The sequence below is a fragment of the Sphaerodactylus townsendi genome, linkage group LG02, assembly GCF_021028975.2.
Source record: "Sphaerodactylus townsendi isolate TG3544 linkage group LG02, MPM_Stown_v2.3, whole genome shotgun sequence".
NCBI classification, from domain to species: Eukaryota; Metazoa; Chordata; class Lepidosauria; order Squamata; family Sphaerodactylidae; genus Sphaerodactylus; species Sphaerodactylus townsendi.
This window is the reverse complement of record NC_059426.1, coordinates 63,039,282-63,055,343: the sequence shown is the minus strand read 5'-3', so window position 1 is coordinate 63,055,343 and position 16,062 is coordinate 63,039,282. Positions and strand designations below refer to the sequence as shown.

At 42.2% G+C, this 16,062-nt stretch overlaps 1 protein-coding gene across 1 annotated transcript in view; it reads right to left on the bottom strand.

Moving 5' to 3' along the window:
* The window catches only part of GYPC (glycophorin C (Gerbich blood group)), a 38,973-nt gene extending 24,127 nt beyond the window's left edge, over positions 1 to 14,846 (bottom strand). The window contains exon 1 of the mRNA XM_048486455.1: positions 14,609 to 14,846. Within this exon, the coding sequence (XP_048342412.1) occupies positions 14,609 to 14,642 (34 nt within the window). The 5' untranslated portion in view covers positions 14,643 to 14,846. The remainder of the gene's footprint in view (positions 1 to 14,608) is intronic.
* Between the last annotated feature and the right edge of the window lie 1,216 nt (positions 14,847 to 16,062).

Below are 16,062 nucleotides of genomic sequence, written 5' to 3'. Positions count from 1 at the left end.
CAATCACAAGTCCTGTGACCAAAAATCAGATGCTACCAAAGCCAAAGGCTTGATTTGTTTGTAACAAGTAAAAGCAGCTTAGCTGGAGTTAACCTCTGGCTCTCACCCCAGAAACAGGATGCAAGGATTAGCCAATTGTCCAGGAGTTGTGTGGGGGCAGAGGAATTTTCCTATGCAAATAATTTAATGGATTCTGGAAAACAGGGAGAAAACAAGGATGAAGTAATAGAGCTGCAGTGCAACAGCCACCTGGTCTTAGAGCTGGAGACTGTAGATTGAATTGGAAAACATTGCATGTCAGTCAGGCTGTGCTTATCCAAACTGTAAATCTCAGAAGGCTTCTCTACACATTATAAATGTAAACCAAGTTAATGCTTGTTAAATGGTTGTGGGTTTTATCAATAGTGGCTGTGGAATCATCATTCTGCATTTTGTCAGACAGCACTAGATCCTTCACTGAGCTGCAGTTTCCACTGTTTCTTGGTTGGGAGCCATGCCAGTTTAAAAGGCTTGAAACATCCTGAGATAAGCAGTGTGGGTTCACAGAGAGATTATTTTTAAATTAATTATTGACCAAGTAGTTAGAGGCAGGCTGAAGAACTTCATGGGTTTATGTAAAGAAATTCAAATCCCAGAAACATAATAGAGGTAATGTTATGTATTGGTTAGAGTGTCAGACTATGATCTGAGAGACTCAGGTTCAAATCCCTATTGTGCTAAGTCTTGCTGTGACCTTGGGCGAGTCAAATGCTCTCAGTGTAACCTTACTTACAAGGTAGGAAGAGAATGGTGTAAGCTACTTTATTACATAGTGGAGAAAGCTGGGGTGTAAACTCTATGGTAATACTTGACATCAGCCTGATGCACTGATGTCACACAACATCATTTCTACCCCCAAACACATAAGACACCTCCTCCACTCTGAATTCCACATAGCCAGGCAGGAGACATCTTGCAAGTGGCTTAGGGGGAAAAGGTGCTCTTTGAAGTGTTTTTTGAGAAAGACGTCTTGAGCAGAAATAAGGCGTCCTAAGGACGTCTTGGGAAAAACGATGCAGAGTGCCTTCCCAGGACATCTTTTTTTGGCATCCTCAGAACATCTTATTTCAACTGTGTGGAATGGACCCATTTGTCCTGGCCTGAGCTCCACAGTGTATTGGTTAGAGTGTCTGATAGCAAGTCTGGTTGTAGCAGTTGGAATGCTGGACTATCTCTGAGGATATCTAGGTTGAAATCCCTGTCCATTATGGGAAAAGAAGTGGAAAGAGAGGTGGTAACAAGGAACATACTACAGACAGAAATTCAAAGTATGTGGGCAAGAGAATTTGGGGCCAAGCTGGTGCACAAGGATTCATGAAGCCTGCAAATGGCCTCAGTGAGGAAAATGAAGCCAGCGTGGAGAGAAAGGGCAGTGAAGAAGGATATATAAATCTTGATGGCAATTTGCCCCCTGATTTTGTTACATGCAGGAACTTTAAGCAGCTGCTAAGTTAAGAGCACAACAGGAAGGAAGCTGGTTCATAAAAAGAAGTGAAGAAACTTATTCCCAGAGGACAGCTTTGTGTCTCATTTATTCTGTGCTTTGCTCCTGGGTGGCTGCAGGCTTTAAAGGTTACACATGCTGCCTCTGCATCCCTCCAGCAAGCAGAAACTCTGCCCAGCAGAGAGATGCTTTAGCTATGTGTCTAGTTGTCAAAGGCAAATCTCTAGTGGTAATCCCCCTCCCTACTCCCTGATTTTAAACCCACAGAGCATAAACCCGAAGAGAAGGTGACTAGGTCCCAGCCTTTCTTTGCAGTTTAGGAAACAAAAATCTACTGAGGCAGCTTTGAAAATTAAAAGGAGATTAATAAAGTCTGTTGATCTTGCAAGGATTGAGTTTTTTTTTCAATCTTCAAGAATTGAAATTGGGTGTGGGGGGATCCTTCATATCTGACACCATCAGAAATTGGAGCTGTGGACACCAAATATCTTCGGCAGGGCATTTTCAGAAAGGAAGTGGCTTTTGCACAGAAAAAATAAAACACTCCAGGCTATAAGTGAAAAGGAAAGATTTGTGCTTTCCTCCCCTGTAAGTTCCTTCCTTCCTGCCTTCCTTTCTGCTGACATTACACCTAGAATACCCTGGGAGAGAAGGAGAACTTTTGAAAAAGCCCATTTAGTATGAAATCAGTAGAGTGTGGAGACATGAACTATGGTCAGGAAAAGAGTGGGGAGGTGTTGGAGGATAGCAGGCTTAACAAAGTCCAGTGGATTTTGATTATTTTAAGAGTTCCCTTGTCAGCCCTCTCTGGGACACAAATTTCTATAGAATGTGATGGCTATGTCCTGTTGTGAATGATAAAACTCTTGGGAGTACCCGAGATTTTAAATTATAATGTTTCTGGCATGTCAGCTTATAAATGTCAAAAAAAGAAAAAGAAAAAGCTAGAGGCTAACGGAGCAACCTTTGGAAAAAGAATAATCAGTTATGAAAAATACTGAGATAATTATTCTCAGCAATTCCCAATTTGCACTGGGGCTGCAATCAAGAGAGCAGTAATTAAAAGTCATTGGCATGGAGGTAGGTAATAGGCAAAACATTGTGATGTGATGTCACCCCATAGGTCAGTAATTACCTGGTACTTGCACAGTATTCTGTAAATACGGAATACAGGAGACGCTCAAGAAGAGGTCTCTAAGATAACAGACTTACAATAGGCTTCACACTTCTATGCAGTCACATGACAGTTGCTTTTACCAAAGGAAAAGGAAACATGTACCCACCCTGATCCTTCCATATACATGTCAATCAATTCAGGTAATGTATTAAAAAGTAAAAATGTAAGGACAGCCCTCTGAATCAGGCCAGGTGTCCATCTAATCCCACCCCTCGAACGGCTTCCGACTTGGTGACCAACCAGATGCACATCTAGGTCGGGGGGGTAGAGAACCTGCTTTGGCTCTCGGATGTTCGGGACACGATTTCCATCGGCCCTGCCGGCAGGCCCGAGCTTTGGCCAATGGCGGTGGGGAACTTTGATGAAGTGCCTACAGGTTCCCATCAGCCCCTGCTCTAAGTAATGGCCAACTGGCCACAGCATTAAACTGATGGAAAAGCTGAGTTCTACTAAATATTAAACAAGTGGCAGTTAATTCTAAGTAACTTATTTACTGAAAAAGTATTTAGGATTGTAGAGGAAGAAGAGTTTGAATTTATATCCCACCTTTCTCTCTTGTAAGGAGACTCAAAGTAGCTCAAAAACACCTTTCTCTTTCTCTCCCACAACAAACATCTATGTGGGGTTGAGAGAGTCCAGAATAAACTGTGACTGGTCCAAGGTCACCCCGTAGAAATGATGGAGTGGGGAAACAAATCTTGTTCACCAGATAAGAGTCTGCCTCTCATGTGGAGGAGTGGAGAATCAAGCCCGATTCTCCAGATTAGAATCCACCTGCTCTTAACCACTATGCCATGCTGGCTCTCAGAGTACAACTATCCCATGCAGAGTTCCTCCAGTCTAAACCTAGTGCCATGGACTACTATATGCACAGAATTGCAATGTAAGTTACAGTTAACAATGCTAGCATTTAGCAGGGGTTAGTTTTTCCTCATGGAAACTACTATAAGAACTTTAAGCAAGGCTCTAATAAAATCAGAAGAAGCAAAGACAGTGCAATAATAAAAGTTTTAACAGCTAAATGCCCTCTGGAACAAGGGCACCTCCCACTGGCAGCCTTACACATCCTCTATGTGCTTGCTGAGTTGATGGGGGAGGGAATGAAGGGCAACTGGCGTTGTGGCAACACCATGATGTTACTCCTGCCATGACCTGGTGACATCCCTTTGACTTCTGGTGAATGCTAAAGCATCACTCCAATAGGATGACATTCCTTTTGGGCTGCTTTGGGAGTGACATCATGTCAGTGGCAAAAAGGGAAGTCTCCACCCTCTGCAACTTTCTGGCAACTTTCTCAGGGACAGAGTTTCTCAGGGACAGAGTTTCACAAAATAAAAAAGTGTAAAGGAAGAGAAGACTCAGAGTTTCAGAGCAGAAACTCTATAGTCTCAGGGCCCTTACAGTAATGACCTTTACTTTATAGATGGAAAAGCTGGTGCTGCTACATTATCTACTATTCGAATCAAAGCTTTTATATTAGTCTCCAGTCTTAAATTTAATTGCCAACATCCTGAATAGGAAGTTAACAGGCTTCCAGTAACAGTACTGCAGAACTTGTTGATTATTGTTGCGGAAGTCCAGTATTATGAACGGGCAACCAGAACTTATGACAGAAGAGTTTGTGTTTGATAATGACAGCTGATATTTTGTGAGCCTTTTAGGAAATGGCTGTGTCCATGCACCCATCAGAACTCAGAGGAGGTAAACCCTCTTTCCAGCTACAAGAAGCAGCCAGGTTTGTGTTTAAATGTGAAGTACAGTTTAGGTTCTGGCAGTGATAAAGAAGAGGAGCAAACAAACTGTTAGGAGCTGGTTGAGCACTTTGGATTTCTAGATTCGTTGAGGATATGCTAGTAGCCATGATGAGTACAGGAAGCAGTAAACCTCTCAAACCTAGTATTAGGATGCAATATTAAGGTTGCTAACTCTAGGTTGGGAAATTCTTGGAGATTTGGGGGTGGAATACAATGCCATAAACTCTACCCTCCAACTCAGTCATTTTCTCCAGGAGAACTGGTCTCTGTTGTCTGAAGATCAGCTACAATTCTGAGGCATCTCTAGCTTCCACCTGGAGGCTGGGAACCGTACACAACATCAGAGGAAGGCCTTGGCCTCTGTGCCCTATTTGTTGACTCTCTACGGCAACTGATTAGCAACTGTATGAAACAGGAGGCTGGACTAAATAGACCACTGGTCTGATGCAATTTTTACGGGATATAACACAGGGTAGTGGCTCTGTTGTCCATAATAGTGCTTGTTTGGCTTCACCAAGTGCTCTACTTGCATATTTGTAAATATAACAAAATACCGCAAATCACCAATGTTCTCTCCTCCAAAGGGAACTAATTCAGGTAAGTGTCATCCCCTGGAACCTCCTCAGTATCAGAGAAGTAGGGATCATGCATATTCTGCCTACCAATTTATCTCAGGAGGCAAATGGTAGCACTGTATATCCACTGACTCATCTTTGAAAGCAACCTTACTGTCATTCTACAGAATATGTGCCTGCCTGCACATGACTACTTCGAAGTACAATATAAAATTACCACAAGCAGAGGCTGTCACATTGCTAATTGCCCCTAACAAACAAGAAGTCTTGAGATGAATCCCAAGGTTCTTGCTCGGGTGAAATATCTGACATGCTTGAGAAAAGCAAATATATATATTTGGATAAGATTAGCACAAAATCCACATAGCATATATATCTCTGCTTAGTGCTGCATATTTAAGAAAACATTAATGAAGCCTATTAGTCCAACTGTGCAAGGTGCGTTACCTACATGTTATCTGCCCGTTACAGCACTGGATGGGCTCTTGGCCAGGCAATGATAGTCTCACTACAACAGCCATGCCTAATGTCATAAACTGGTTTTGCAATCGAATTCCACCAAAAGGAAAATTTTACTATAGAATGGGAGGATCCATTGGCAAAGGGCTCATTTGTTCAGAGTGATTACAAATGATTAATATGTCCCCTTCTGGATATAATTCCATCCATAAAGTCTCACATGTCATGGTTAGGCTTGCCAAGTTCCAGGTGGGGTCTGAAGACCTACCAGAATTCCAACAAATCTCCAGATGACGTTGGTCAGCTCTCCTAAAAGAAATATATCATTTGGAGTGTAAAATCTATGACATTATACCCCATTGAGGACTGCTCCCCTCCCCAGGCCCTGTCCTCCGTAGGTTCCACTCTGAAATCTCCAGGAATTTTCCAACTCAAACTGGAAACCCTAGGACTCATGCTTGGAAAAAGTTATGTTTTGTTACTGAAATGTTACTATGGAAGTGGGACTGCAGCCTACATTGGCTGCTTGGAGCCTTTTATACTATATTCATACCTCAACTCCCACCCCAACTTGGACATTTAATGACTCTAGGCCTAAGGTTACCAGCCTCCAAGCTGGGGCTGGATATCTATCGCTATTACATTTGATCTCCAGACAACAGAGATCAATTCACCTGGAGAAAATAGCCACTTTCGAAGGTGAATTCTATGGTATTATACCTCACTGAGGCCCTTCCTTTCCCCAAACCCTACCCTCCTCAGGGTACACCCCTAAAATATTAGCGGGGGTGTTAGGTGTGCACAAAAGTGGCAGGCCCACTGATGAAAAGATAAAGGTAAATGTTCATTAGGGAACTACATTTCAGATAGGAAAGCTGACAGGTATAGTCTGCAGCTACCTTGCTAGCTGGGGAAGGAGGGAAAGCTGAACTTCTAAGAAGGATGAAATTAGACCTAAGAATATCAGTGTAAGGATAGGCAAGAAGTGACACAAAAGAATGGAAAGGTCTCTATCTATCTGATCACTTGCTCTATCTGATCACTTGCCCATCTTCTCAGTTTCTTTGCATGCAAGACACTGCTATTTCTAATACAAAATCTCCCAGTATTTTCCCAACTTGGAACTGGCAACCTTACCCAAACCTTAGCTGAATTCATACCTGAGTCTGAAAAAGTTACCGAATTCTTATGCTGAGCTTATTTGATGTGTGAGTGGGTCGAACAATATATCTGTGGATTGAAGCCTTTTTGTTAAAGCACAACAAGCACTGAAATGAGTAACTGCATTAAACACAATATTAGTTTCCAATCAAATTAGAAGCCAGGATGGAATAAGTTAGAGCTACTTATAAAGTGTAAAATGGTAAAACATAATCTCTCCCCCCCTTTTTTTCTTTTGTTTTATGCAACCTTGCTGCATCTTGAACTCATCAATATAGCTGCTTTAAATATGAAGCTCACGTTAGAACCCTGGAACACAGTAGCCTGTATCAATCACAGGGCAATCCAAAGTTTACTAGAAACTCTTGCAGTGCAAGCTTAGCTCCACCTCAGGGCTTATCGGGGTAGAAAAATTTGGTTCTTGTAAAATAAGTATTTTTTTCATATGCTACAAAAGAAAAGGAGGTAAAAATCACTTTGCAGTGATAATGCTGAACATTAAAAAAAAAAGTTGAGCTGACGGTAATTTTCAGCAGATTTCTTCTGTTTGATTCAGACAGATCCCCGCAGTGAAACATATGTCAGAGAACAAAGGCTGTGAAAGCTTGGTCTCCCTTTTAGTTAAATCAAAGTAGATTGGTGGTTCAGAATGGCCACCCGCAGAAAACAGGCAGTCGATATTTCAGAGATGCAGTCTCAACTGGGTTTGAATTTAACAATGGGGATTATGGTGATATCTTGGAGATAACTTCATTAATATGGATTTCTGTTTCTCCTGCCTGTTGGTTTTGTATGGCACCAGTGTTATTGGTTGCAAGTAAATCATGCCACAAATCTGGTTCAGTTGGTTTGCTCTATCAAATAGAAGCCAATCCAAGCATATGGGGAAAAAAGTGATTCCGTTATATCGGATGGGTCAAATGGAAGCTATTCAGCTTCATTTGATTAATTAGCCTAGTTTTTTTAAAAAAATCTTAACCAGATTTACCCTGTTTTAAATCCATTGAAGCCAATGAGCTCAGAAGCATGTAGTTTTGCACAGGATGGTACCACAGACCCAGAGGTGGAGATCCCAGGGCGCGGGGGGTCCACATTGCATCGGGTGCATGCTTGGGGGCAGTGGTGGGATCCAAAAATTTTAATAACAGGTTCCGATGGTGGTGGGATTCAAACAGTGGTGCCGCCGCACACATGCACCTCCAGTTCCTATTGGGCAGGAGGTTGCTTTAGTAACCCCTTCTTGGCACTCAGAAAAAAAAATTAGTAACCACTAATGGTGAGAACTGGTTGGATCCCACCTCTGTTTGGGGGGACAGAAAATCGCTACCTCCCCCCGCAGCACCTTCTGCCCTCCATGGTTCCCCCCCACTTACATTAGTTCAGCCTGAAAGTGCAGTATGGAAAAGTGGCCTGTTCACTTGAGGCTGAAAACAACCTGGTGGGAACTACACTTCCCAGGAGACCTTGCGAGCCCTATCCACTAAATATCCTGGTTTGCACAGTTCCCGTTCCCAATGTGGGTTTATCCTGCAATATTTCCCTCATCCCAGGATTTTCAAAAATTGCCAATTTGGCGATTCTTTTCAAAAATCCCACATTGAACCTCTACCATGTAAACACCACAGGAGCAGAACCAGTTTATTTTTCCCAAATAGCTGCCTGCTCTCCCTGCCCTGCTGCCCACCCCCCTGATCTCCCCACCGGACCTCATGTCAGTTTTCAGCTCTGATGAGCTGCCGACTGCTACAGCCCACACTTCCCAAAATGATCTTCTAAGCACATTTTCTGCTCATGATATCGACCAGGTGCCATTTTGCCCAGGTTAATCAGGAGTGGAGTCCCAAAATGTCCCCATTTTCTTTTCTGTACATATACTGGTTGCTCGGAGTGCATAGCTATGGGGATGTGCACTTTGGGCTGAATGTTAGTGGGAATATTGGGGGGGAGGTGTCTCTCATTTTCCACAAAAACATGAGAACATGAGTGGGAATGTGATGTGATGCTGTGCCCCATTGTTTTTTGCTGTGCTAGCCATGTTGAGGCTTGCGCAGGGCCTTATCCAGAACTGGAAAGGGTGGGGCTTTGTTGCCCCCTGCTTTCTGTCTTTGACCAATCAGAAGTGCAGCCTTTTTTGTGGGTCAGCAATTCAAAAGGCAGGGCAGAGACGTTCAGTCAAGCTGCCATTCAAAAACAACAGCCAATCAGAACTTGAAATACTGCGGATGTTTGTGCATGCATGGACACGTTTATGGTGTAAATACAAAAGACCTGGGCTCGTGTGAAACAAATTGAAGTATTTCCTCCCAGAAATGAAAAGCCATGTGAAGGGGAAACCAGGATAAAATAGACCCAAGTTGTAAGATACCACTGTAACCTGGTATAATTGTGCCTTGTGGAAACGGCCCTATTGGACTTTTTATTTTGTCCTTATTTTTCCCCTTTGAGAGATGCTGCAGCGAGTCTGACAATAGGTATTGCGAGGTCTGTCACTGTTCACAATCCAATCTTCACATGTGGGTTTTTGGACCTTAGTTATTCTTGTCTCTAAAGCACCTGCATGTACACACCCACAGAGATGCCTTAAAGGAGCCAGTGTCATAAAAGACATACAGCAGAGACACACAGTGGAGGTGTCAAGACCAGCCTTTGGGGTAGCCAGGGTCAAAGGCAGGCTGCAGTTTCATGTCTGAAATACACATTACCATCTAAATGGAGGCCCATAAAACCTATAAGTCCAGAGTCTAATTCACATTCTGGAGAGACCCATTTTGTATGGTTCATAACTACAGATGGTAGGATTTTGTATCTTTAATCTAACTAGCAAAGTGCTACAAGACAAGGATAACACAAGCAGAGATTATCACATATTTTGAAAATATAATCAAGCTTTTCATACAAAAACTCTTCATAAAAGAATCCCTAAAATATCAATTGCAGAGGGGTAGCTGTGTTACTGTGTTACAGTGAAAACCAAACAAGGTCTTATGGCACCTTAAAAAGCAACAAATCAATCATCAAAGTACCCAAGATCAAAAGACTCATTCAAAAAGCTGTTGCTGTATATTTAAAGTAAATAACTCATTAATATGACACTGTTACTTTGATGGTTTATGTGAGGAGGCTGCTTAATCAAAATGAACCATCTGGATTTAACAGTTTCGTGTCTGAGGCTAAATATTGGTATTCATGCACATAATATTGTGCTCTGATTGGGCACTTGTGGAAGCTCTGATGGGGATCCCCACTTATGATTTAGACTTTTCTATCTTGCATTCTCAACCATGTCATGATTCTTATGCAAGAAGATGAGGACAAGTGAAGGATCTGTCCCACTGTCTAGCACAGGTGTCAAACTCACGGCCCTCCAGTTGTTATGGACTACAGTTCCCATCATCCCCTGCCAGCATGGTGCTGGCAGGGGATGATGGGAAGTGTAATAAGTAACATCTGGGGGGCCGCGAGTTTGACACCTACGGCTGTAGTGGAATGTCTCTGATTACCATTGGAAACAGAATGTTACTAGAATAGACAGGCTTCTGGTCTGATTTTGGGATCTTCTTATGTTCCTAGAGGCCTCCGTTTTCATTCATTCATTTAAGTTGAGGGTAAGCAACCCTATCTTCAAGAGGTCTGTGGTTGTACACTGCACTGAAAACCATTGTCTGTTAGCCTCTGGGTTGCAAAACATATATTCTATTTAATGTTGTTTTGTTTTAAAATTTTGTTTTGTTTTTATTTTCATTATCAAACTTATGTATTTTTCATTATTTACTTTTTTTCAACATTCTTTTTTCCTCTTCTCCCATTTACTGTGCAGGCCAGGCAGGGAGCGAATACAAAACAAGAATCTCTCTACCCTTTCCAATTTCCTTTGACATCTTAGATGATTTATTACAAGCAATGTGCTTTTCTCAGTAGTCCCAGTGTGCCTGATCTACATCTTGGGAAACATAATCCCAAGGGTTACCAAGGTATGACACCTTGAAGGCATCAGAGACAACACTTCAAGCACAAAGGCATCAGAGACAACATTTCAAGCACAAAGTAACTGAGGAGAGAGAGCGCATACCAGTATTCTGCTTGGCCTGGCTGGACTGCAGTAAATATTAAAAGGAAACAAGGCATAATCTGACAACTTTCTGTTCTGCTCTGTTTTGTTTTTGTGTTCCTGCTGTTCTCTAATGAGCAAAATTGTTTATCACAACAGTTTTAAAAAACCTGAAATCATTCTTTGGCATGAGGTAAAAACAGAAAATGAGCAGTGGTCCTCACTTGTGACTTTATTGCCCACAGTTAATTTATCTAAGTTAGAGAATTTATCTAAGTTGGAGATCTAAGTTGAATTTAAATCATGAGCGTTTTAAGGAAATGGAAGGCTTGATGTAACTCCTGCCTTGCTGTCCTGATCACAGTAAACCCCTAGAAATTATTTTGAAAACAGACTGTTGCATAGCTACTTGAACAAGCAGTTGGAACTATGCAGTCTGTGTTTGGGAATAGATGTAGTTGGCATAGAATTAACTTTGACAGCAGCAGGGCAGATAGGGTCACCAGCTCTGAATTGGGAAATACCTGGAGATTTCAGGGTTGGAGCATGAGGAGAGTGAGGTTAGGAGAGGGGAGGGACTTCAGCTGGTTATAATGCCATAGAGTCCACCTTTCATGGTGGCCGTTCTCATCAGGTGAACTGATCTCTCTCACCTGGAGATCAGTTGTAACAGCAGGAGATCTCCAGTTGCTAACTGGATGTTGGTAATCTTAGGGGCAGAACAAAATTCCAAATTGGCCCTGCAATGGGCTCTGCCCCTTAGCTTGGCCCTTAATGGAGAGAGGGAGGGAGGGAGGGGGGCCAATTTCCTTTCCCCAATGGAATGGGAAAGAAAGGAGCAGATCTGCAGTGGATCCTGCCTACCATCTCACACCCACCAGCAACTCCTCTTGGCCTTGCTCTGAGTTACCTTTGAGTCTGTGGTGGAATTGATGGAAAGCCTGTCTTCCAGACTATTGGTCCACCATAGACTTAATGGCCAATCTGCCCCTGGACTGCAAACAGCAGGATAGGCCAGTGCAGAGTCCAGTGAATTAATTGATGTTTATCAGTTGGCAAGTCTGCCATAATACCAGTCTGATTTTTTATGCTGTTGCAGATGCATGCCTACTGGTCACTGCTCATTAGTTTACTCACATTAGTTTTCTCTGCACATAGGCCAGATTTAACTGTGACATTGGCTGAGACCAAATTACTTTCCTCTGGAACTTTGCACTCTCCCAGCATGCCATATATCTGCTTTGCATAGGAAGCTACCCAGTTTAAGCAAGACATTGTGTGAATGCGAAGTCCCACAGCTAACTTCTTTTGCCTCACCAGGATTGTGTTTGAAGCCAGCATTAAGCACTGCTCTTTGCCCTGACACTGGTACATCAGAGCCCCTCATATTGAGGGGCCCGCCATCCCCTTTTTGGGGTGGGTTGTAATTGAGGCTTGGACGCCTTTTGTTTAAATGTTAATTGTTAGCCGCTGTTTTTATGTATTTTAAGATGTTTTATTGATGGAGCCTAAGTATTGTGTTGTATTGGATTTGCTCCTGCTTAATATTTTATACAATGTTGTTCACCGCCCGGAGCCCTTCGGGGATCGGGCGGTATAGAAATTGAAATAGACAGACAGACAGACAGACAGACAGACAGACAGACAGACAGACAGACAGACAGACAGACAGACAGACAGACAGACAGACAGACAGACAGACAGACAGATAGATAGATAGATAGATAGATAGATAGATAGATGAATGGAAGATGAATGAATGAGCCAGGCCAGGTGGAGATAGATAGATGAATATGACAGATAGGGTATAAGACAGATGGAATAGATAAAGCCAAATCTATACATGCAACAAAATTAAATGACAGAATTCTGAGATGGCAAAATGATCTGAACAATTGTGTGTGTGTGGGTTGTCATATTTTTAATGCTCCCCCATATAAAAACTCTGCAGATTAGTACTTGCAGGAGAAAGGCTTTATCATCACCTTTTTTTCAAAGCTGCAACCTGAAATGGTGAAGTCCATTCAGTCACTTCAGCACTCTACCATGTCATGCCAAGGGTTGCCAACTTCAAGATGGGCCTGGAGATCCCCCAATAGTATAACTAATCTCCTGACAATAGAGATCAATTCCTGGAGAAAACGTATGTTTTGGAGGATAGGCTCTATGGCATTGTACCCTACTGAGCTGCTTCCCCTCCAACAAACCCCACCCTCCCCAGGTTCCACTGCCAAATCTCCAGGATTTTCCCAACCCACAGCTGGAAACCCTGCCATGATACTTAATTGGGCTGCATGTATAACCCAGGCCTTAGGCTTTTGAATTAAATCTATTAGATCTATTTGCATTAGATTGTTTTTGTAATAGATCCCCCTATCACAGGGAAGCTTCCATATTTCCCCTTTCCCCAAACACAAGAAACTGACAACATTTGCAAATTAACACAACTGATCTGCAGTAGGATAGTCAGTGACATAGTCAGTTCTTTTACCCCATATATGAGGGAAAAACAAGGTTAGGTAATGCAACAGTATGAAATCTGAGAAGGAAGGATTTTTTTTGCTATTTTTGCTTTTAAAAAAATACTGCATTTGATAGGATTTGGGCGGCGGCATGCCATTTTGTTTATATCAAACTATCCATCATATCACAAAGTAGTCCATTTATTCATCCCTTGTGTTTTCAGACTGCCATGCAACTGTGTGGGCTAGAAGTTTATTTTAAAATATGCTAAGGGAGAAAGAAGGTATGTATCCCGTTTCCTCCCTTGGTACGCCAGCCTGAGAACCGGAAAACATATTCTCATATTTCACATTGGATACAGGCATACCAGAGCATGAATAGATATATCAGAAGAACCTTGATACAAATCCTGCTGAGGATAAGAATGGAGAATGCTCATATTCCATCCCTGCCTTCCTCTGGTGTCTTCCGCATTGGTGGTTTAGAATTGGATCATAAGCTCTTTGAGACCAGAGTCTTGTTAATTTTTCCCCCCTCACAATACTTCATAAAGTGCCACATACTTCATAAAGTGCTGCAGTAACGGGAGGTTTAAAAGTATTATTATTATTACTGTTATTGTTGTTATAGGGTGGGATTGTTGTTATAGAGTGGGATGTATATAAATAATCTGTAGTATTATGTTGTATTGTTAAGCAAATTCTAGTTGAATTCTTGTACTTCTCACCTCCCCACACCCCATTACTTGATCTGAGGTTCTGACACACTTTTGATGACCCCGCTGGAAACATTCTGAAACTTTAGTTATCAAGGGCTCCACTCAGTCAAGATTGACAACCATCAGATGAGGATCTGGCATGCTTCTGCCTCCTTAATCTCTCACCCAAATCTCCTGGGGTAACTTATTTTCTTATGTAATTTCTCTGCAAGCCTGTTGAACACTGGAAACAGGAAATGCAGCCTTCCTCTTCACTTCCCCTCCTTTTAGATCATTCAATTGCTGCATTTACCAAAGTTCTGAAAACAAAAATGCATTGTGGCTAAATATAGCCTGTCAGTTTGGGGCTTGGCTCTCATGTTACATAGAGACAGTTCCGTGCCTGTATAAGAGTGAGGTAGTAACGTCCCAGGAGGAGGCACAGAAAGAAAGAAAGGAAAAACCCTGCCAAACAACCAAACATTTGTTAAATGCAGAAATGAAATTAGTTTCTAGTTTCAGCAATATTTTCCATGTAAAGAAGATTCAGAAGTTTTAATCTAGAGAAAGTTATTGCAAGTGACTGTTTTGTTTGGATTCTTGCCTTGACTTTCTACGCATTCATTTTTCATTCTCCCTGCCTTGTTGCTCAAAACAGTCCCTCACAAAATCAGGAAAGGAGTAAAGTTTCAAGAACATATTTTTATACAGGAAGTTTCTTTAGATTCTGTCTTTGCATTAATCTTGTACAACGGCAGTTATACTACAGTGGAAAAATATCAAGTACTCACATGGAGGAGATGTTGTACTGTTATGGGAAGTCATCTTTTATGCATTCAGAAAGGCTCCCCCCTCTTGTTTTGTACTTGCAGTCTCGTTTCCCTAGACACAGTCCAAAGATGGATGGAGCAGAACAGCTGGAAGAACTGGGCAGAGACCAGGAGAAAGCAGCTCTTGTTCAAATGCTTCTTGTCGGGTTCCTGACCAGTTACCGCTGGAAAAGGAAGCAGCACATGTGTCATGCAGTGTGGCCTCTCCTGCTCACATGAGAAGGGGAGGGGCACTAATTTTCAGATAAGCACTAACTTACTGGGATTTTTTTTACAGTTAGCCCCATCCTCCAGCTGCCCAAAGACCTTTCTACCTTCAGCAAGCACCAAGATGAGAAGGAAATACCATTCATATTCCAAACCAAAACCTGAATGTAACTTTGTGCCAGAAATGTATGCCCATAACATACACATGCAGCCCCCCCACCCAACCCCACCCCACAATATATATATATAATTGAATGTATAGATAATGTATGTATAGATAACTGGAAAAGCTTAGTGATTAACAAAAATTAATAATGTCAAAATCCTGCTGAGGTTGATTCAACAAAGGAGCTTTCATTCTGCCACTTGGGTGTGGCAGCCTCTCAACATAAATTCCAAATTCAAACTGGATACAGAGGATGGAGTTTGAAAGACATGAAGGCAATTTGAAAGACACTTTGCTGCTTGTGGTATATATACTCATCCAGCTTTTCCTTTGGTAAATAGGTGTTTTTACCATTTCGAAAATTTTGAGGACCTGAAATGTGTCCTTCAAGGCTGACCTGTCCATTAGGTACATTCAGAGGAGGAGGACATTCAGAGGAGGCATGCCAAAACTAGCCCTGTCCTCATCTGCCAACCTGTGGCATCATGGTCTGCTACAGAAAGCAGCAGCCCCAGAGAGTGCCCCCAGTCCCAGCTGGTAAGTCTTTTTTGAGCCTGCTCCTTTCATCTCTCCAAATGGGGACAGTGGTATGCCCTCATTCCCTTTCCCCACCACCGGAAAGGTTCTGGTTGGGGTGGGGGAAAGATCCTCTTCCTGGGCCTTTTTTGCTTTGCAATTCACCCTTGGTCTAAACTAGGTTCCCATATGTTTCAGAACTAAATTCCTAGCATGGAACTCAGTACAAATCAACTCACAGTTCAAGTGTTTGTCACAAGGATTTTGTAAAGCATGAATCAGCTCTGACTCCGCAGATATGTTACTGGCAGGGCTATTTCACATTCAGCAGAGTTTTTCCACTCTTGCCACTGAAGAGCATTCTGATAGACTGGACTTTTCAAAATGGTTCCTTCACATTGCTGTCTCTTCAGCTTCAGAAGGACTTTTGGTTCTGTATAAGCTTGCTTATTTCTCTGATGCTTTGCCAGCTAGGAAAACAACAAACATTCGGGTTGGTCATTCTGATATGTAGGTACAGACTGGT